Raw genomic sequence first — 23,244 nt, forward strand, 5'->3', positions numbered from 1 at the left:
CAGTTCCCGTCTCTCCCAGAGCTCCCAGTTCCCGTCTCTCCCGGAGTTCCCAGTTCCCGTCTCTCCCAGAGCTCCCAGTTCCCGTCTCTCCCGGAGTTCTCAGTTCCCATCTCTCCCGGAGCTCCCAGTTCCCGTCTCTCCCGGAGTTCTCAGTTCCCATCTCTCCCGGAGCTCCCAGTTCCCGTCTCTCCCGGAGCTCCCAGTTCCCGTCTCTCCCGGAGTTCTCAGTTCCCATCTCTCCCGGAGCTCCCAGTTCCCGTCTCTCCCGGAGCTCCCAGTTCCCGTCTCTCCCGGAGTTCTCAGTTCCCATCTCTCCCAGAGCTCCCAGTTCCCGTCTCTCCCAGAGCTCCCAGGATCCATCTCTCCCGGAGCTCCCAGGATCCATCTCTCCCGGAGTTCCCAGTTCCCGTCTCTCCCAGAGCTCCCAGTTCCCGTCTCTCCCGGAGTTCTCAATTCCCATCTCTCCCAGAGCTCCCAGTTCCCGTCTCTCCCGGAGCTCCCAGTTCCCATCTCCCAAAGCTCCCAGTTCCCGTCTCTCCCGGAGTTCTCAGTTCCCATCTCTCCCAGAGCTCCCAGGATCCATCTCTCCCAGAGCTCCCAGGATCCATCTCTCCCGGAGTTCCCAGTTCCCGTCTCTCCCGGAGCTCCCAGGATCCATCTCTCCCAGAGCTCCCAGTTCCCGTCTCTCCCGGAGTTCCCAGGATCCATCTCTCCCAGAGCTCCCAGTTCCCGTCTCTCCCAGAGCTCCCAGTTCCCGTCTCCCCCAGAGCTCCCAGTTCCCGTCTCTCCCAGAGCTCCCAGTTCCCGTCTCTCCCGGAGCTCCCAGTTCCCGTCTCTCCCGGAGCTCCCAGTTCCCGTCTCTCCCAGAGCTCCCAGGATCCATCTCTCCCAGAGCTCCCAGTTCCCGTCTCTCCCGGAGCTCCCAGTTCCCGTCTCTCCCGGAGTTCCCAGGATCCATCTCTCCCAGAGCTCCCAGGATCCATCTCTCCAATCTGCTTTCCCCTACTCACCCTACATGGAACTGGATGACCTTGCGATTCCTCTGATTGTTGCCATGGTGATAATAGCCCCTTAATGGCCTCTAAACATAGGGATCTGCTGAGATGTAGGGTTCAAGTGCTTTAGTAATTGACAAAAAGGAATAAAGATGCTCGGGGACTTATGAACACATCTTTGGGCTGTTGAGATGGGTTGAAAGGTTGTTAAGAAGGAACACCCTGACTGACGATACCTGGTTACCGTGATCTCTGTACTGGCTGTCAGTTCATGGGCATAGATCAAGATTTAAGGCCAAAATGTCGAACCAATGTGTGAACTCAGTGTGGGCTTGCCGCCAACTGCAAACACAAGCTCGGCACATTTAATCCATGATTCCTGCCATCTTTCCCCATGCAGTGTGCAAGCAGAGAGGCAACAGAGTCTCGAGAGTCAGGAATCATCACTCAGCCTGTGCTTGAATACTAGCTGGGGGATGGGAAGGGGCAGGGAAGAAAAGCGGCAAGGGGTCATCGAGCAGGGAGATGACAGAACTTTTTACAATCAGATCTACTCTTTTATCCCGTTCCATTGGTGGAGTGTGACTTTCGTCTTGTTGGGGCAATGCACACAGGGCACCTCAAGCATGTGGCAGCCCTCAGCCCTTCACTCAGCATGTGGCAGCTCTCAGCCCTTCACTCAGCATGATTGCACACTTTAGGTGCTAGAGAGAATTTGTTGTCAAACATCCCTGACCACCAAGGCCCGGTATTCTTTGTCAAAGCCCCATTATGGCATATGGCGATCACCAAGATGGTGCCGGAGTGTTGACTTGAATTCCCTCTTGTATTTAGGTTCTCCTTTTAAGAAATCATGGCGTGATAGCACTCGGTGAAACTGTGGAGGAAGCTTTCTACAAAATTTACCATCTTCAGTCAGCATGTGAAGTACAGGTAAGAGCTGTGAGCTACACACTTCACTCCCTTCTGCTTCCACTTTAGAATGACCAATTCTTCCCCTAACGACAGGCTCTATAACCCTCCGTATTCAATGAAATAAAGCCCACAGAGGAGGCGATGGCACAGCGGTATTGTACTTGAGCTCGTTATCCAGAGACTCAGGGTGATTCTCTGGAGACCTGGGTTCCAATCCCAACGTGGCAGATGTTGAAATTTGGGTTGAATTGATGTCGCAAAAACCCATCTGGCCCACAACGGCCCTTTAGGGAAGGAAATCTTCCGTTCTTACCCGGTCTGGCCTACAGCAATGTGGTTGACTTATCCTGATACTGTGGCCCCTTGTTCTAGATTTCCCCAATGAGGGGAAGCGTCAAGCCCCCTCAGAATCTTATATGTTTCAATAAGATCACCTCCAATGATTATAGGCCCAACCTGCTTGGGTTGACAGTTGAAGGGTGATAAATGTTGCCCTAGCCAGGAGGCCTCCATCCCATGAATAAAATAAAAGCCATTATGGGCCAGCGGATGACAGAGATTTTAAAAAAACAACTGGAACTAAAATGGATGAACCCATCCACATGCTCCCCAGTTCGGTTTTTGGTGCCAGAGTAACAGTACAAACTATGTCTGCTCTGTTGCACACAACTTGCGGTAGCAATTGATTGCTTTACAACACAAGAAGCAGGAGTAGGCCATTCAGCCCCTCGAGCCTGCTTCGCCATTCAATACGATCATGACTGATCTGATTGTGGCCCTAACTCTGCTTTCCTGCCTGTTCCCCATAACCCTCGACCCCTTGTTGATCAAAAACCTTGTTTAACTCAGCCTTGAATATGTTCAATGATCCAGCCCCCACTGCTCTCTGGGGGAGAGAGTTCCACAGAGCAACAACCCTCTGAGAGAGGAAATTCCTCCTCATCTCTGTCTTAAATAGGTGACCCCTTATCCTGATACTGTGCCCCCTTGTTCTAGATTCCCCCATGAGGGGAAACATCCCTCAATCCCTGGCCTATGCCTCAGTCAGAGAGCAGCATTTAACACACACGCACCTTTGGTTGCAGGTCTCATGCCTCTCCAGCGCGGGCGGAGTGGAGAACGTGATCCTCTTGGACCGCGACAGGTACAAGCCTCACGAAATGGGCTCGGTGGGCTGGGCAGGCAGCACCTTTGGGCCGATGCAGAAGAGCCGAGTTGGTGAGCATGAGTTTGAGGCTCTGATGAGGATGCTGGATAACTTGGTGAGTGGAATGGAGTCCGCGTTTAAATTCGTAACTTAATGATCTTCACCGCCAAGGAGCAACCTGCAGAAAAGATGCTTAACACACAGAGAGGAATGATAAACATGCAGACAATAGCAAAGCTTTGAGGCAAATACCAACTTATATTTAAAACGCCGGAAAGAAAGAAGACTTGCATTTATATAGCATCTTTTGTGACCTTAGAATATCCCAAAGCACTTTAAACCAAATTGAGGTGCACACCGTAAGCCAATTTCCATGCAGCAAGCTCCTATGAACAGACATAAGTTAACGGTCAGGTAATCTGTTACAGAGATACCAACGGAGGGACAAATGTTTTCTCTGTTCTTCCTCAAGATAGCATCTCGGGGCACCTCTCAGAGTTTAACGTCTCATCTGGAGGTTGGCACCCGCGACAGTACAGCACTCCCTCAGTACTGCACCGGAGCGTGAACCTCAATTCTGTGCTCAATTCCCTCAGGGAGCCAACCCGCTGACTTAAGAGGCAAGGGTGCTGGCACCTGAGATGCCTCTTGGTGACTTACCCTCCAAATGAGAGGGAACAATGGTAGTGTCTTCCTGGGATTGAAATACCCTCCATTAACAAGCACTAATTATTTAATTAACGACTTACATTTTTGGGAACCTTGCAGCACAGGGGAGGCCATTCTGCCCATCGTGTCTCTGCTATCCAGCTAGTCCTATCCCCCACTGGTCTTTCCTGATACCTATGCAACTTGGGGTAACTTTTTGATGTAAGGTAACAGCTGGAACTTTCTGCCCCCCGCCCCCAGCCGGCTCCATAGCGCTGCCAAGTGCAAGAACTAGCCTCTGATTGGCCAGCAGTTCTTGGTAGGCGGTATGTTGTCTCCAGGGGTCCTCAGCCAAGATGAGGCCTGCCGCTGCCCACTTCCCTGCCTGATGGGCAGAAGGTACAGCGGGTCTTCCTCCTCAGAGTCAGCAGGAATATCTCGCTGCTTTTTCAGGCAGCTGGCGAGACACCCGCCAAGAACATAAGGTCCGCCCAAAGTTTCTGCACAAGGGCTGAAGACTTTGATGTTGCATGTCTCTTCGAGTTGCTGTTCAATGGCAGAATCGATTAGGATCTTGCAGAGTGTGAGCTTTCACTACCACAGGTGCTGCACACAGTGACAGAGAATGGGTTACCCTTGTTCAGGATCTGGACACATTGATTTTAAACAGGATAGCACTAACGATAAACACACACCAACATCCTGGGGGTTCCCATTGACCAGAAACGGAACTGGACCAGCCACACACATACAGTGGCTACAAGAGCAGGTCAGGGGCTAGGAATCCTGCAGTGAGTAACTCACCTCCTGACTCCCCAAAGCCTGTCCACAATCTAGAAGGCACAAGTCAGGAGTGTAATGGGATACTCCCCACTTGGTTGGTTGAGTGCAGCTCCAACAACACTCAAGAAGCTCGACACCATCCAGGACAAAGCGGTCCGCTTGATTAGCACCCTATCCACAAACATTCACTCCTTCCACCACCGATGCACAGTAACAGCAGTGTGTACCATCTACAAGATGCACTGCAGGAACTCACCAAGCCTCTGTAGACAGCACCTTCCAAACCCACGACCGCTACCATCTTAAGGGACAAAGGCAGCAGATACATGGGAACACCACACCTGGAAGTTCCCCTCCAAGCCACTCACCATCCTGACTTGGAAATATATCGCTGTTCCTTCACTGTCGCTGAGTCAGAATCCTGGAACTCCCTCCCTAACAGCACTGTGGATGTGCCTACACCATATGGACTGCAGCAGTTCAAGAAAGCAGCTCACCACCACCTTCTCAAGGGGCATTAGGGATGGACAATAAAATTCTAGCCTAGCCAGCGAAGCCCACATCCTACATCCCAAGAAAAAGGACACGTTAACCAGTACGTTAGCAAGAGAGTTAATCCTGTCTGAATTTTACCGGGAACCGCGGTTTCCACCGTCTGTTCAGAGTTGGGTCATTTTTTTACACAGGGTCTGTGTTCGGGGGGAAGGAGTTCACATTTTCAAAAGGATCCAAGTTAAGATCAACCGCCACTCGTTCATTTTTATTTACATTGTCATAACTTGTTTGTATGTGGAAGTAAGCCAGTGTAAAGTGGTAGCTGTTAAGGTGAGCACAGCGACAGACGCCACAGAAGGTAGCGAGGTGAATGAATGTAGCAGCAAACATCCTGCTGGTTCATGCTTACTACAGTGATTGTCTGAGCCCTGCAGGAATGTTTCTAGTGTTAAAAGGATAGGTCAAAGTAAGAGAAATGTGACAAGCAGCTTGCATAGCCTACACGTCTCCACAACTGTTTATTGTGGATTATTACAGTAGGGCTCTGCACCTCCACATTTTAGAAGCCACTTGGATTCGAAGGCTGTAGCTGGGTTCTCCCAGGAGGAATTGAGGTGGAGGGGCTTAGAGAATCTATCCCAGAGCTTGGGGCCCAGGCAGCTGAAAGCACGGCCGCCAATGGTGGAGTGCGTCCAGAGTGAGAGTGTGGAAAAGGTCAGAGATGGCTTTATCTGCAGTTGACATGATGGGAGTCCCAAGACTATGTGAGATGGTGAGGTTGAGAGGGTGGTTGTGAATATGGGTGGGGGAGTTTACATGGCCAGAGAGATTTAGGGAGGAGATAAGAGGACAGTAAACTCAGGGGAGAGAGAAGATAATGGAGTTGAGATGGAGGCTGAAATACCAGAGGATGAGAAGTCACTCAGTGCGGAGGCTGAGGGAGGTAAAGCAGTGAAAATATCCTGGTGAGAAAATGTTTATAGTACTTTGGGTGGGTGGGTAGAGAACAAGGATTATGGTGGCAAGGCCGGGAACCTGATTGGGGGGATACAAAACTGGAATTCCGGGAAAGATTGGCACAGATTTGGGATGTGAGAAGCCGTACAAGGACTTCGGAGAAGAAAGGGAGGTCAGAATTGGGGGCGGTAGCTTACAGGAATGGACGAGATCACGGCTTTATTTTGAGGAGAGGGATGACTATGGCAAATTTGCAGGAGAGAGGGACAGTTCCTAAGGAGTGAGAGCCATTAACAACATCACCTAACGTGGGAGCCACCAGGGAAAGTTGGGTGGTCATCAGTTTAGTGGGAATAGGGTCAAGGGAGCAGGAGGTAGGTCTCATGGACAAGATGAGCTCGGAGAGGAAATGGAGGGGTAATAGGAAAGAAAGAATCAAGTTCTGGGCTGGTGTAGGTGGGAGCATAAGGCAATGTTTGGCCTGGTGGGTGCAGGGAAGGCAGGGAAGCAGCAGAGGCAGCTGATCGGATGGTCTTGATCTTAGTGACAAAGAGGTCCGTGAGTCCTTGCACTTGTTGGAAGTGAGAGTGGAGGGGAGAGGGACTTAAGAAGATGGTTTGCTTTGGGGAAAGGAAACCGGGTGGGTTGTCTTTGCATGCCAGGATGATCCTGGATCAGTGAGTGGTTTTAGCAGACGAGAGTAGGCAGCTCTGGCGAGGACTGACTAAACCAATTGCTCGCCATGCCCATTCGGGTCTGCACCCCGGAACCTGAGGGAGTGGAAATGAGAGGCATACCAGCTGGGGGGGGAGGTGAGAGCAGCCAGGCTGATGAGGGGAATGGCCTTAATGGGCACTGGGGCATCAAAGGTGAAGCTGTGGCTGTGCCCATTGATAGCTGCAGAGGGCTAAAGACTTGAGACTGAAATGTGCAGTTGTGACTGAATTGGTGAGTGCTTTCCAGTGCAGAGTCAGCATGTGTGGGAGGGCAAAGAGGGATGTGGGTGGAGAGTGATCTATGATTGACACAATGGAAGTGCTGAGGCTGCCTGTGAGATGATAGGGTTTAGGGGAGTGGTTGTGAAAGTGGACTGTAGAGTTTACATAGAGTTGGGGGGAGGGAAGATTTAGAAACACTCGCGCCCTCAAAAAACTACTGAGCTTTGATTGAAAATTTCACAAAGCATTTCCCCCCACACACAGCTAGAAATCTGAAATTCTCTCCCTTAAACTGGGGCTGTGGGAGCATTGGAGATTTCCGGAGTAAGCTGAATAGTTCCTTTATTGGGGAAGGGATATGGAACCAAGAAGCAAATGGGAATCCCGGTACAGATCCCCTATGATCTAACTGCATGGTGAAGCAGGCTCAAGGGGCTGAATGGCCTCCTCCTGTTCCTCTGGTTGTTGACTGGATGCTGTTTATTCTGTTGAGCTATGTGAGATAATGCTTTGTACCTTGTGAGATGAAACAATCGAAGATTATTCACCAGGCACATTCTGGAGCAGTTTTCAATAATAGAAAAACAGGAGTGCTATTATGTAACATGGCAATTGTTTTTTTAACATATCAGCATATTTGGAGACAGAGGCAGCATTGGGCAAAGAGCACATGTGCAAGTTTATTAATAGTTGACCTTTTTATTTTGTGGTGTCAGGGTTACCGAACTGGCTATGCCTACAGACATCCCATTGTCCAGGAGAAGGTCAAGCATAAGAGCGAGGTGGAGATCCCGGCCACAGTTACAGCATTCACCCTCGATGAGGATGTACTGCCCCACTCCTCGCTCAGGCACCACAGCCAGAAGCAGCAGCAGGAGAAGACTAGGTGGCTGAACTCTCCAAATACTTACCTGAGGGTCAACGTCAGCGACGAGCCACAGCGAGCTCCCAGCAGCCCCAGAGCCAAAACCACGGTAAGGTGTCACGTGTTGTGTTGTACACGCTGGCCTTGTGGCTTTCCTATCGAAGGGGTTTAGCCTGTCCATGATGGATTTTCCACAGTCGCTAGCCACTGGCCATGGAGCCATTTGGCCCATCGAGCCCATGCTGGCTCTCTTTAGGGCAATCCAGTCAGTCCCATTTCCAACCCCAACCCCGCTCTATCCTGTGAGTTTATTTCCCTGAGGTGTCCATCCAATTCCGCTTCCACCACCCTCATAGGCAGCGAGTTCCAGTTCATTCCCACTCAGTGTGTAAAAAAGGTTCTTCCTCACATCCCCCTCGCTGTATCTCTCACCCAAAACCTTAAATCTGTGTGCCCCTAGTCCTTGCACCATCAGCCAATGGGAACAGCTTTTCTTTGTCTACCTTATCTTAACCTGTCAGAATCTTGTCCACCTCTATCAAATCTCCCCTCAATCTCCTCTGCTCCAAGGAGAACAACCCCAGCTTCTCCAACCTAACCTTGTAGCTAAAACCCCTCATCCCTGGAACCATTCTGGTAAATCTCCTCCTCACCGTCTCAAGGACCCTCACATCCTTCCTAAAGTGCGGTGACCAGAACTGGACACAATCCTCTAGTTGTGGCCTAACCAGAGCTTTATAAAGGTTCAGCATACCCCCCCTGCTTTTGAAGTCAGTACCTCTATTTATGGAGCCCAAGGTCCCGTATACTTTGCTAACCACTCTCAATATGTGCTGCCATCTTCAAAGATCGATGCACATGAACTCCCAGCTCTCTCTGGCCCTACCACACTCTTTAGAGCTGTCATTAAGCCCATGCTCTCCCTATTCTTTCTGCCAAAATGCATCACCTCACAGTTCCCTATATTAAATTCCATCTGCTCCTTATCCGTCCGTTCTGCTAGCCTAACTATGTCCTGTTGCAGGTGGCTGGTCACATCCTCACTGTGAAGGGTGCAGGGAGGGCAAGGATAGAGGCTACAAGTCATCCTTGAAAACATAAGCAAAAGACTACGGATGCTGGCGATCTGGGATTAACCCAGAAAACGCTGGAAACACTCTGCAGGTCAGGCACCATCTGTGGAGAGAGAACCAGAGTTAACGTTTCGAGTCAATGACCTTTCTCCAGAACTGATCTCAAGAAGCAGCAAGAGCAGAACGTTGAGATTTCTCTGGTGGAGGGTAGAACTGAAGCTGGGACCTACATTGGAATCCATCTGGAATGGATTTAAGGGGGAGATGGTAACTGGGCATCATCATGGACTAGAGGGTCACTGGACTAGTAATCCAGAGGCCAAGGTTAATGCTCTGGAGACACGGGTTTAAATCCCACCATGGCAGCTGGTGGAATTTAAATTCAATTAATAAATCTGGAATTGAAAGCTAGTCTCAGCGATGGTGACCATGACAACCATCGCCGAATGTCGTAAAGGCCCATCTAGTTCACTAATGTCCTTTAAGTCTGCTGTCCTTACCCGGTCTGGCCTACATGTGACTCCAGGCCCACAGCAATGTGGTTGACTCTCAACTGCCCTTTGAAATGGCCCCAGCGAGCCACTCAGTTCAAAGGGTAATTAGCGATGGGCAACAAATGCTGGCCTTGCCAGCAACACCCTCATCCCAAGAGTGTTATCCAGCATCTTCCCTTTTTAGGCCTCCTGTTATCTTATAGTACAACAGTAACAGTAAAGACAGCGGGAAAAATACATTCAATCACTCATTTATCAGGAGAGGTTACATTTCAAGATTGAAACAAAACTATTTTGCTCCAAGGACAAAATAAAAACAAAATTGTGGAAACATTGAGGCTTCCTTGGTTTGAAACGTCCATCGAACCCTCACTGGAACTCAGACAAGCTGCAGGCAACCGTGGGCATCTATTGATGCAGCCTTTCTGAAATGTTGGTATAAGGATTAATATCAGGGAGTGCTGGCCACACTGGAGTGTGTCACAGCCAGGGCTCCAGGGAGCCATCTGTAGTGGCTGTCAATACTCGACTGTTATCATCAGCTTTAAGCATTTCCTAAAGCCCAAGGTTGAATTACAGTCTTTGGCTGACTTCCAGCTATTATTTATTTGCATTAGTAAATGTAATCAGGATACATGCTGCATTGAGTGAGCAAAGGTCATGGGCTGAGAGTGGTGCAGTAGTACTTGCTGTGTGTGATGACCAAATCAGGCACTGAGTACAGGCACTTCAACTGCATCACTGCAGGAGACCCTCAGGGGAGTTTCCTCGGTCCAACCACCTTCAGCTGCTTCATCATTGGCCTTGCCTTCATCATAAGGTTAGAAGCGGGGACGTTCACTGATGACTGGACAAAGTCCAGAGACCCCTCAGGTACTGAAGCAGTCCATGTCCCCATGCAGCAAGACCTGAACAACATTTAGGCTTGTGTTGATATGTGGCACGAATGTTATCTGCCACACAAGTGCCAGGCAATGACCGTCTCCAGCAACAGAGAATCTAACCATCTCCCCTTGACAGTCAATGGCTTTACCATCGCTGAATCCCCCGCTATCAACATCCTGGGGGTTACCATTGACCAGAAACTGAACTGGACTAGCCATATAAATACTGTGGCTACAAGAGCAAGTCAGAGGCTTGGAATCCTGTGACGAGTAACTCACCTCCTAACTCCCCAAAGCCTATCCACCGTCTACAAGGCACAAGTCAGGAGTGTGATGGGATACTCCCCACTTGCCTGGGTGAGTGCAGCTCCCACAACACTCTAAAAGCTCGACACCACCCAGGACAAAGCAGCTGCTTCAAGGCATAAGGCCTGAGCACTGGGAGCACACTGGGGTCAAAGGGCAGGTCACCTGGCACCCGTAGTTTCTATAGAAGTGATTCGCTGTCGAAGAGGGGGCAGCAGTAAGCAAGTGATTGAGGCGGCTTCAGAGGAGGATGTCCTGTGAGGAAGTGGGATGGTCAGTATTCGAGCTGAGGCAAGCTACCATTCACCCTGAAATGAAAGCAAAATACTGCCGATGCTGGAAATCTGAAATAAAACAGAAAATGCTGGAAAAACTCAGCGGATCTGGCAGCATCTGTGGAGAGAGGAACAGAGTTAATGTTTCAAGTCCGTGTGTCCTGCTGTGAAGAAGGAGTCACATGGACTTGAAACGTTAATTCTGTTTCTCTCTACACAGACGTTGCCGGACACGCTGAGTTTTTCCAGCATTTTCTGTTTCATTTCATCCTCCTATCGCAGCCTGGGCACCAAAGCTGCCCTCTGTCTACGTCTTGTTGAAGTTTATAATAGCACGTTCAAAGACGTCTTAGCTGCATTTAGATGGAGGTTTTGCGTGATAGTGCAGAGCCACTCTGGTAGCTGTCCTTGTAGGGTACCGTTCTAATGACCAGGTTTTGCCCCTGTTGTTCTAGTCCACTGCGTGCTGTTGCCATGCGTTTGTCCTGTGACACGTTACAAACTGAACCATGAGAGTCACACAGTGACGGCTAACACTTCCCTTTAGAATCTACTTGCTGGAGAAGGCCACAGGCAATAGAAGGCTCGGTGGCACTTTCTAAGCACTGGAAGGGGAGGGGGAAGGGGGATTGCCCCACACTCAGGGGGGAAACACAACACATCGTGGGGGAAAATCCCAGCTCGAGCCTTCAGGAGAGGCAAGTAGGCAATTGGAAGGAGTGAGAGCAAAGTGATTTGATTTCGTAATTTCATCAAAGTGTGCTGTCTCCTGTGTCTCAGTGATAGAGAAAGAGAGAGGGAGAGAACCTCATCTGCTTCCTTGCTCCTGACATTAGCTGTGCTCTCAAAGGGAATCTCCTGACTTAAATCTACATTAATTATTGCAACCTCCAGGCTTGCACTGATCTGATAGAAAGCCGTTGTTGTAACGATTCCTATCACTGGATGTACCTACCAGGCTAACAATTACATTTAAGTTCCAGCAGTGCGCTTACTCCAAGAGCTCTGTCAACTTCAAAGACTGTTGGATGAAAGCAGTGCTTTGGTGCGTCAGGTGAAATAGGTTGGTCTCACCGAGTGGAATATAAGGCGTGTCCCCGCTCTCCGCTGATTGCCAGTGTTTGTCATGAAGCCCCCTCCCCCGAGACAGTGAGAGGGGGGATGGCAGGGAAACCTGTCACTCTGATGTGTCTTGGGAATTGTGGGGGGCAGGGTGGGGGTAGGAGGCAGTGCGTGGGTGTTGGAGAAACAACCTGCTTGGCTGTCAAGCGTGGGAAGGAGGTCACAAAGGAGTGGGGGAAGCACCAGCCAGGGTCTCGCAACTTTTAAAATCCCAATCTGAAAGCAAGTTAATGTTTGCGCTCAGTAACATTTCACAGCCCAGAATAAAAACCCAGCACCTTCTCACTTTTTTTTCTATTGTCCTTTCACAGGATGCGGGTGTCACTGGGCTGAACCAGCTTTTATTGCCCATTCCTAATTGCCCCTTGAGAAGGTGCTGGGTGAGCTGTCTTCTTGAGCCGCTGCAGTCCATGTGGTGTAGGTACACCCACCGTGCTGTTAGGGAGGGAGTTCCAGGGTTCTGACCCAGTGACAGTGATGGGTCACTGCGCAGAGGAGATCTGATAGAGGTGTTCAAAATCATGAGGCTCTGGACAGGGTAGATAGGGAGAAACTGTTCCCATTGGAAGGGTTTAGAACCAGAGGGCACAGATTGAAGGTGATTGGTAAAAGAAGCAATGGAGACATGAGGAGAAACTTTCTCACTCAGTGAGTGGTTAGGGTCTGGAACGCACTTCCTGAGAGTGTGGGGGAGGAAGGTTCAATCGAGGCTTTCAAAAGGGAATTGGATCATTATCTGAAAAGGAAGTAATTGCAGAGATACACGGGCAGGAGGTGGGGGAGTGGCACTAGGTGCATTGCTTCTTCAGGGAGCCAGCACAGACACAGTGGGCTGAACGGCCCTCAACTTGCGGATGAACAGATGAAAGGATGGCCGCTGGGTTTACCCGAGAGCTTCCCTTTATTGGCCAGAGAGGATTAGTTCATTTGCTCCTGCACAGTTACCGATGGGGGGGGTCTCACTGTGTGCGGAGGGGGGACTACTACAGTGAGCATACCTCCCCCGGCAACCCGCTAAAGCTGTGACTCTCGAGAGTGAGTCTGGTACGGACAGGGTTAAAAGGATTCCCAAGCCAAGTGTTTGTTCAGGCGGAGACTGTAAAATAAATGAATCCATTCACTCCAGGTTGGAGAACACAATAGCAGTCCCACCAGCAACACCCCCCCCCCCGCCTCCACACCCCCACCACACCACACACACCCTCTGGCTTATACCCAGGTGTGGCCTCTTGTATTTGGGGTTGAATGCATGTGTAAAAGATTAACTTGCCAATGACTATATGGAAATCGAATCCTCTGTGGCCTCCTGACACGACCCTCAGCCTCTCCCTGCAGGATGAGCAGTGGCTGGTGCAATGCGGGGACAGTTCACTCCTGAGCTGCCTTCAGCACCCCCTTGTGGGAGAGTAGCCTTAAGACTCAACCAGAATTGCATTTGGCTTTATTTTGTCTGCACACTGTTTGCATTTTCCTGGGGATTTTATAATCGACCGTGCAGCAGATTTGCTGATACAGATCCTTATCTGCCCCTCCCCCCGCGCATCTTGCCCCCTCCATTTACCTCCTCCCTCAGCAACGACTCCCGCTCAAGCTGGACCTGAGGCAGGGACGATGCAGTGTGAAAATGTTCCAAGAGTAGGTGGGTCATTTTTTTTTATAGATAAGGATGTGGGGAAAGCAAGATGGAGCCATGGTCTAGTACAACAGCGGAACAAGTAGGAGGAGCTGTGTGGCCTCCTCCTTTTCCCATGTAACATGCTCAAGGGGGCTGAATGGCCTCCTCCTGTTTCCAGGATGTAGGCTAGAGGGGCTGAATAGCCCCCTCCTGTTCCTGTGTACACATTTGATGGGGCTAATGGCCATTTCCTGTTCCTGTGTAACAGGCTCAAGAGGGATGAATGGCCTCCTCCTGTTCCCGTGTAACAGGCTCAAGGGGCTGAATGGCCTCCTCCTGTTCCTGTGTAACAGGCTCAAGGGGCTGAATGGCCTCCTCCTGTTCCCGTGTAACAGGCTCAAGGGTCTGAATGGCCTCCTCCTGTTCCTGTGTAACAGGCTCAAGGACCACCAGCAAAAATGTTTTTCCAAATTTAGATTTCTGTTGCGTTAGATCACATCTGTGGTAGATTGTTATTGAATTATTCGAAATGTTCTCAGTGGATTTTGATTTTTTTTGTGTTTTATTTTCACCTTTGTGTCAGTGATCTCTATTTATTGTGCCAGTGCACTCTGCCAGTGATCTCTGTTTATTGTGCCAGTGCACTCTGCCAGTGATCTCTGTTTATTGTGCCAGTGCACTCTGCCAGTGATCTCTGTTTATTATGCCAGTACACTCTGCCAGTGATCTCTGTTTATTGTGCCAGTGCACTCTGCCAGTGATCTCTGTTTATTGTGCCAGTGTACTCTGCCAGTGAGCTCCTTTCTGCCAATGATCTCTGGGTGTTGCATTAGTGTGCTCTGCAAGTGTTCTGTACCAGTTTAACTTAGCAGTGCACTGTGCCAGTGACCTCTGCGTGTTGCGCCAGTGCACTCGGCTGTTCTCTGTCAGTATGCTCTGCCTGTGTGCTGTGCCAGTGTTCTGTGAGGGGAAACCCTGCCCTGTGGGATGGTGATAGAACTGACACATGTATCTGTTGATTTGAAACAGTGGTTGAAGGCCGATGAGGTCACAAAATCTACCAGTGGGACTCCAATCAAGATTGAAACACCGAACCAGTTTGTACCTCTTTTTACAGACCCTCGAGAAGTGCTTGAAACAAGGAATAAGGTAAGTCACTTCACAAATCTTCAATCGTACCAAATGGAATGCCATGGTGCCAGTGTCACCATACTCATAGTCAGCCGATGAGTGATGCTTATAGCTGGAGTACAGACTGACAGCTTATATTTAGAGACAGTGACTATCAACTGCCTGAATGTAAACAGTGTGGAAACTTGGTTTCTAGTAAGAAACATGTGCTCCACAGCCAAGGGCCTCCAGTCATTCTGAATCCTGGGATGGCAGGATTGCCGTATGAGCAGAGATTGGGCTGACTAGGTCTGTGTTCACTGGAGTTTGGAAGAGTGAGAGGGGATCTCATCGAAACACATAAAATTCTGACAAGGCTGGACAGACTGGATGCAGGGATGAGGTTTCTGCTGGCTGGGGGTGGGGGAGCGGGGGAGGGAAGGGGGGTCTAGAACAAGGGGTCACAGTCTCAGGATACAGAGTAGGTCATTCAGGGCTGAGATGAGGAGAAACCTCTTCACTCAGAGGTTGGTGAACCTGTGGAATTCTCTACCTCAGAAGGCTGTGGAGGCCAAGTCCCTGAATATATTTAAGAAAGAAATAGATTTCTAGACTCTAAAGGCGTCAAGGAATACAGGGAGAGAGCTGGAGTGTGGCTTTGAGATAGAGGATCAGCCATGATCATATTGAACGGTGGAGCAGGACCTGCTCCTGCTCCTATTATCTATGTTTCTATCTCTGGAGAGCAAGGGAGAGGGTGAGCATGGGTATTTACAGGGGATACATACTGGCAGTAGCCTGTAGATGGATGGGATGAACCTAGAGAACACAGACTGGGAGTATTGTGTACGAAACCAAGTTTGCTGGCTTGAGAAATCTTTATTAAAGCTGGAAAAGTACAATCTAAATGCTGAAAATGTCGAGACAGTGGAGGTGAAAAGAGATGTGGGTTCCAGGTACACAGATCATTAAAATGCCAATAGCTGGTACAGAAAGTAATCAAACAGACTAATGGAATGCTGAACTTTATTAGACCATTTATTAGAGGATTAGGATAAAAGAGGGTAGGAAATCAGGCTGTACACAGCCATGGTTAGACCTCACCTGGAGTTACTGCGTGCTGTTCTGGACACCGCACCTTAGGAAGGACATTTTGGCCTTGCAGGGAGTCATTAATAAGTCATTAATAACTAATTGAGGCCCCAATATGGATCCTTGCAGGGCATCACTAGACATATCCTGCCAATTAGAGTACCTGCCCATTATCCCTACTCTTTGTTTCTTGCCACTCAGCCAGTTTCCTCACCAGGTCAGTAATTTGCCATCAACCCCAAGAGCTTCTACTCTTCAACTCTTTCAACTCTTTCTTGGACTCGAACTCACATTCTGTCGAAGGGTCATGAGGACTCGAAACGTCGACTCTTTTCTTCTCCGCCGATGCTGCCGGACCTGCTGAGTTTTTCCAGGTAATTCTGTTTTTGTTTTTGTTTTGGATTTCCAGCATCCACAGTTTTTTTGTTTTTGTATCTACTGGAGCCTAGAAGAGTAAGAGGTGACATGACTGAAACATACAGGGGAGAATTTTTTCTCCATCGGGGAGCTGGGCGGATGCGCAGCCGATCACCGCCCGTGATCCGCTGGGTGTCGCCATTTTACATAAAGGCCCACCCAGCGTGATGGGCACCTGGAAGCACTGAGTGCTCCCTGTGCAGGTGGGGGGAGGAGGCTGAGTCGGGGCCTGTGTTCTTTCATGCACGCGCGCAGAAGAGCGCAGAAATCTCCCTGAGGCACAGAGCTGCCTCAGGGAGATTAGTTTGATGATGAAACATTTAAATAAAGAAAAATAAAATTATTCAGCCATGTCCCCTCATGTGACAGTGAGCTGGGACATGTCAATGAATTTTAATCAAACATTTTATTGGATTTATAAACACTTCATGAAACGTCATCCTGCCTGTGGATGAGGTTTAATGATAAATGCAAAGGCCGCCTGGGCTCTTGGCCTGCCCTCCCGCCCCCACCCCCAACCCCCCAACCTTAAGGTTGGACAGGCAGCTCCGTTAATTAGTTTTAAAATGGCCTTAATAGGCCTTTGACAGTTCGGTGGTGGCGCAGCCAACTCCGGTGCGCACCCTCCAAACTGAAGATCAGAATGACACGCGGTGACATCGGGACATACGCCCGAGTCACCGTGTGTCATTTTACACAGGGCCCACCCCCCACACACCAACCAGAAGATTCGGGCCATAGGATCCTGAGGGACCTTGACAGGGTGGATATGGAAAGAATGTTTCCTCTTGTGGGAGAATCTAGAACAAGGGATCACTGTTTAAAAATAAGGGGTCACCCATTTAAGACAGAGATGAGGTGAAATTTTCTCTCAGAGGACAGTGAGTCTTTGGAACTCTCTTCCTCAAAAGGTGGTGGAAGCAGAACCTTTAAATATATTTAAGGCCGAGCGAGATAGATTCTTGATAAGCAAGGGGGTGAAATCATGGACAGGGCCTCACCAAAATTAACTTAGGCAAAATAACACTAAGAAGCATTAAAGAGTGACAAATCCCCGGGATCAAATCATTTCCATCCTCAGACTGTAAAGGGCGTGGGTGAGAACAGTGCAGACGCCCCAATTATTATCTTCAAAAGTTCTCTTATGAACACACAAATTTGGAGCAGGCTGGAGCAGGATGGGCGGGAAGGTGAGGTTGAGGTTACAATCAGATCAGCCATGATCTTATTGAATGGGGGAGCAGGCTCAAGGGGCCGAGTGGCCTACTCCTATTCCATACGTTTTAAGAGAACTTTTGGAGATGTTGGTGGGGCGTCTGCACTGTTCTCACCCACGCCCTTTACAGTCTGAGGATGGAAATGATTTGATCCCGGGGATTTGTCACTCTTTAATGCTTCTTAGTGTTATTTTGCCTAAGTTAATTTTGGTGAGGCCCTGTCCCGGATTCAGAATTAGTTTCCTTCAGGTGCTCAGCATGCTACTCTATCAACACCTTCCTTTCTCCCTCAGGAAGCTTAGCTAGCTTCCCCTTAAACACATCTCTGCGATGTGCCTGGCATAGCGAGCGAGTTCCGCATTCGCACCACTTCCTAGGTGAAAGAATTCCTTCTGAATCCCCTGTTGGATTTAAGCAGCTACCTTGATGGATAACTAACTCTGGAAGGTTAGCGACATCGGAGGAAGTGGTTCACACTTTCCAGGAACAGAAACCTGGCACAAACAGAAGGAGGCTCACTAGCAGGAGAGAGAGAGAGTAACATCCAGAGCATGAGAGAGAAGCAAAGCCAGGGGCATGCAGAATGTGTGGGAGATACAGGAGGGAGGCCGCAGTGAGCGAGAGGCTGAAAGAAAGGACGAGAGAATTGAAGACAGCGACTAGCAAGGTGGCAACTGAAATTGTATGAGGGGCACACGGAGGGTAAAAGTGAGAAACCGAACAGGCGCAGAGACAGAAAGAACTCGTGAAGAGTTCGACTCAGAAAAATTAGAGCAGGAGAGAAGCCCAAAGGATCAGAGAGGGGAAGAAAGTTGGAAGGAATCAGAAAGAAGTGACAATTGAAGAAAGACAGGACTATATTCAGTTCTATTCCCTTCCTCTTTCTTCAACAGTTCTCGGAGAAATCAACTGTTTAAAAACCCCTGCTTGATTGCTGCATTTTTGAAATGTCTGCTGGCGCAGTAAACCTGTTCCCCATCTGCCTGGCACAGTAAACCTGTTCCCCATCTGCCTGACGCAGTAAAACTGTTCCCCGTCTGCCTGACGCAGTAAAACTGTTCCCCGTCTGCCTGACGCAGTAAACCTGGTCGCCGTCGGCCTGAAGCTTGTTCTTTAATTCGTAGATTCGAGAGCAAAATCGGCAGGATGTGAAGTCAGCGGGCCCACAGTCGCAGTTGTTGGCCGGAGTCATCACAGAGAAGAGCCGCAGCCCGGTGAGTTCTAACCACGGCATCGCCCACCCTGAACACTCCCAAAGACCCACGTCCCATTCATTCAGCAACAAGTTTATGTTGGCTCCCTCTTTGAAGAGACGATGGTGGGGGAGGGGTATTATCAGACATGATGGGCTGAATGGCCTTCTGTGCTGTATGATTCTATGATGAAAGGGATGGCGCAGGCATAACTGGCTGTAGTTTATCTGGGAGCTTAGGGGAGTCCGGACTAAGCACCAAATGCACCTTGACATTGCGAGATTCAGGAAAGTGACGCTTGTACACGCTTGCCCAGAGCTGAGCTGATGACTGTGCATGTTGCCTCTGTCAGTCCGCAGAGGGTATGCTGGCTTCGCAAGCCCAGACTCTGAGCCAGGAGGAGCTGCCGGAGGTGAGGAAGGAGCCTGAGCCGCCGAATCCTTTCAACGAGCTTACAGACCAGGAACTGGAGGATTACAGGAGGGAGGTGGAGCGGAAACAGCTGGGCCTGGACGGTAACGTTTCTCACTCCCTCGTTCACCAGATGTTCGGAGGAGTTTTGCAGGTTCAGATAACTATGACACAGAGCGTTGATAACTGTATCAGTGCTGCAGGCGAGAAGGAGCTAGAGTTGAGTCTTGAGTCAGAAGGTTATGGGCAGAATTTTCCCCTCCCTGGGTGGCCATGTGCCTGACCCGAGCAGGAGTAAAATAACGCGCGGTGATAAGGGGCGAGCATCATACTATCACTGCCCACTCCCGCAATATTTCACTCGGCGAGAGGTGGCAGTGCACCCACCAACAATTTGGAGGCCTGTTAAGGCCCTTCATTAATCAATTAAATCAGATTTTTCGCTGCCCATCCAACCTTACGGTGGGCAAAAAGGCCAAGCGGCCTTTGGATTTTTTATGGAACCTCATCCACGGGCGGGATGAGGTTTCCAACAGGTATTAAATATAAAACAAAAACTGTTGAAATCTCATTTAGAACACGTCCCTGCTCCTGTGACAGAGTCACGTGAGGGAACATGTTCACCTTGTTTTTTTAAATCTTTATTTGGACTGTTCTAAATCTTCAGCTCCCTGAGGCAGCTCTGTGCCTTCGGCGTGCGCAAACATCCACACCCGCCCTTCCCCCCCCCCAACCCTGCGGCGCTCAGCGTGGCAACGCATGATTCATGCTGGCTGGCCATCCGCTGGTCAGCCAGCGTCAAATCGCAATCCTGGCCTGATTGCTGGCGGTGGATGTAAAAGATCCTATGAGACTATCTGAAGAGCAGGGGAGTTCTCCCCAGTGACCTGGCCAGCACTGATCCCTCAATTAACATCACGAAATTCAGGCTATCTGGGTCACTATCACGTTGCAGTTTTTGGGAGCATGCTGTGTGCAAATTGGCTGCTGCGTTTCTTACATTACACTTCCATTTGCTGTCAAGCATTTTGGAATTGTGAGAAATGTTGTAGACATCCAAATCTCCTTTTTCCCTTTCTCTATATCTTTCACAGTGCCCCCTATTCATGTTATCACTGACCTCACCCAAAACCCTGCTGCCTGTGTCTTAACTCAGACCTAGTCCGGTTCCCTTATCACCTCCTGTGCTCACTGACCCACACTGGCTCCCAGTCAAGCAACACCATGTTTTTAAATTCTCATCCCTCTTTTCAAATCCTTCCATGGTCTCTCCCCTCCCTATCTCTGAAATCTCCTCCAGCTCCACAACCCTCCGAGATCTCTGCGCTCCTCCAATTCCAGCCTCTCGAGCATCCCTGATTTTAATCTTCCACCGTTGGTGGCCATGCCTTTAGCTGCCTGGGCCCCAAGCTCTGGAATTCCCTCCCTACACCTCTCTGCCCCCCTCTCTACCTCACCTTCCTCCTTTAAGACACTCCTTAAAACCCACCTCTTTGACCAGGCCTATAGTCATTTGCCCTGATATGGCTTTTTGTGGCTCAGTGTCTTAATGTTGTTTGATAATACTCTGGTGAAGCACCACTGGGCATTTTCTGACCTAACAGGTGCTATACAAATACAAGTTGTTGTTGGAGTGGTCCACTTTAAAGTTCCCCCAGTAGGAAAGCCTGAATCCAAGGTAACACGGCCCAAACATTATTAAAACATAAACTGATCCTCAAAGCATTTGGAATAAACAATGAGAATGATTATTTTTTGCACACAGGGGCAGATGAAGAGGATACGTCTGCTGGGATTTCTCCTCTGAAAACCCCACCTACATCACCATTAAAATCACCCACATCTCCCCGGTCACCAGGAGGTAAGCTGTTAGTGAATCTGCACTGGTCCCTCTACCTCAGCAACATTACAACGAGCTCAGCAACAAAACGATGCAGCTTCGTTTGCTAAATTCCTCAGCGAAATGCGATGGGAACCATTGAAATGATTGTTCAGAAAGATGGTCATTCCTTGAATTAGCGTTATTAAAGCTGATCCTATCAGGGGTTCTGACAGCGGAGAGTTCCTGCTCACTGAGTCCCCACTGACACCAGCAGCTCCTGTCGCTAAATCCCCGCTGATACCAGCAGCTCCTGTCACTGAATCCCCACTGATACCAGCAGCTCCTGTCGCTAAATCCCCGCTGACACCAGCAGCTCCTGTCACTGAACCCCATTGATACCAGCAGCTTCTCTTCACTGAATCCCCACTGATACCAGCAGCTCCTGTCACTGAATCCCCACTGATACCAGCAGCTCCTGTCACTGAATCCCCATTGACACCAGCAGCTTCTCTTCACTGAATCCCCGCTGATACCAGCAGCTTCTCTTCACTGAATCTCATTGATACCAGCAGCTCCTGTCACTGAATCCCCACTGATACCAGCAGCTTCTCTTCACTGAATCCCCACTGATACCAGCAGCTCCTGTCACTGAATCCCCATTGATATCAGCAGCTCCTGTCACTGAATCCCCACTGATACCAGCAGTTTCTCTTCACTGAATCCCCATTGATATCAGCAGCTCCTGTCACTGAATCCCCATTGATACCAGCAGCTCCTGTCACTGAATCCCCACTGATACCAGCAGTTTCTCTTCACTGAATCCCCACTGATACAAGCAGTTTCTCTTCACTGAATCCCCATTGATATCAGCAGCTCCTGTCACTGAGTCCCCACTGATACCAGCAGCTCCTGTTGCTAAATCCCCACTGATACCAGCAGCTCCTGTCACTGAATCCCCATTGATACCAGCAGCTCTCTTCACTGAATCCCCACTGATACCAGCAGCTCCTGTTACTGAATCCCCACTGATACCAGCAGCTCCTGTCACTGAGTCCCCACTGATACCAGCAGCTCCTGTCGCTAAATCCCCACTGATACCAGCAGCTCCTGTCACTGAATCCCCATTGATACCAGCAGCTCCTGTCACTGAATCCCCACTGATACTGTCAAAGGGAGTGACTTTGCTGGTTTTTGGTGTCCAACTTTCCTTGTTGTGGTGAGGACCCGCTTCTTTTTCATACTAATGACAGAATATGAACTGTGGGTTTGTGGACATCTTTGTGCCTGCCTTTGTGAGTTTGCTGCCCAGGGTGCTGATCTTTGTGATTTCAACACAAAGAAGGTGAACAAAATTGAAATGCAATGTGTTTCTGTCAGCTTTATATCCAAGTATAGGCTATTCCGTGCTGTATATAGCCACGTGTCTTATTCCCTGTGTACCCCCAGGAATCATATTCCCCGTGTACACCCTAGAATTTTATTCACCGTGTACACCCAGGAATCTTATATCCTGTGTACACCCAGGAATCTTATTCCCCATGTACACCCTAGAATCTTATTCCTCGTGCACACCCAGGAATCTTATATCCTGTGTACACCCAGGAATCATATTCCCCGTGTACACCCGGGAGTCTTATTCCCTGTGTACCCCCAAGAACCATATTCCCCGTGTACTCCCAGGAATGATATTTCCTGTGCACGCCCAGGAATCTTATTCCCTGTGTGCACCCAGGAATCTTATATCCTGTGTACTCCCAGGAATATTAATCCCTGTGAACACCCAGGAATCTTATTCCCTGTGTACCCCCAAGAATCATATTCCTCGTGTACACCCAAGAATCTTATTCCCCGTGTACTCCCGGGAATCTTATTCCCTGTACACACAGGAATCTTATTCCCACTGTATCCCCAGGAATCTTATATACTGCGTACACCAGGGATCTTATATCCTGTGTATACCCAGGTATTTATTGTCCCCCGTGTACAGCCAGATATTTACTATTATCTGCCTGTTCCTATTTGAAATATGTTTTTTCTTAAGTTTGTTCTGCTGTGGCGTTGGTGTGCTGCTGGCTGTTTTTTTGTGTTATCTCTGTGTGTTTCCCTGTGTTATCTTTGTGAGTTTCTCTGTGTTATCTGTGTGTGTTTCCCTGTGTTATCTGTGTGTTTCCCTGTGGTATCTCTGTGTGTTTCTGTGTTACCTGTGTATGTTTCTCTGTGTTACCTCTGCCTGTTTCTCTGTGTTATCTGTGTGTGATTCTCTGTGTTATCTGTGTCTGTTTCTCTGTGTTATCTGTGTAAGTTACTCTGTGTTATCTGTGCCTGTTTCTCTGTGTTATCTGTGCCTGTTTCTCTGTGTTATCTGTGTGTGTTTCTCTGTGTTATCTGTGTGTGTTTCTCTGTGTTATCTGTGTGTGTTTCTCTGTGTTATCTGTGTGTGTTTCTCTGTGTTATCTGTGTCTGTTTCTCT

At 49.2% G+C, this 23,244-nt stretch overlaps 1 protein-coding gene across 1 annotated transcript in view; it reads left to right on the forward strand.

Moving 5' to 3' along the window:
- add2 (adducin 2 (beta)) overlaps window positions 1–21,242 on the forward strand; it is a 94,133-nt gene extending 72,891 nt beyond the window's left edge. The window contains exons 8-14 of the mRNA XM_041210169.1: window positions 1,830–1,928; window positions 2,996–3,172; window positions 7,595–7,852; window positions 14,542–14,661; window positions 18,473–18,562; window positions 18,894–19,056; window positions 20,718–21,242. Of these exons, the coding sequence (XP_041066103.1) occupies window positions 1,830–1,928; window positions 2,996–3,172; window positions 7,595–7,852; window positions 14,542–14,661; window positions 18,473–18,562; window positions 18,894–19,056; window positions 20,718–20,902 (1,092 nt within the window). The 3' untranslated portion in view covers window positions 20,903–21,242. The remainder of the gene's footprint in view (window positions 1–1,829; window positions 1,929–2,995; window positions 3,173–7,594; window positions 7,853–14,541; window positions 14,662–18,472; window positions 18,563–18,893; window positions 19,057–20,717) is intronic.
- Window positions 21,243–23,244: the final 2,002 nt, after the last annotated feature.

The sequence above is a fragment of the Carcharodon carcharias genome, chromosome 17, assembly GCF_017639515.1.
Source record: "Carcharodon carcharias isolate sCarCar2 chromosome 17, sCarCar2.pri, whole genome shotgun sequence".
NCBI classification, from domain to species: Eukaryota; Metazoa; Chordata; class Chondrichthyes; order Lamniformes; family Lamnidae; genus Carcharodon; species Carcharodon carcharias.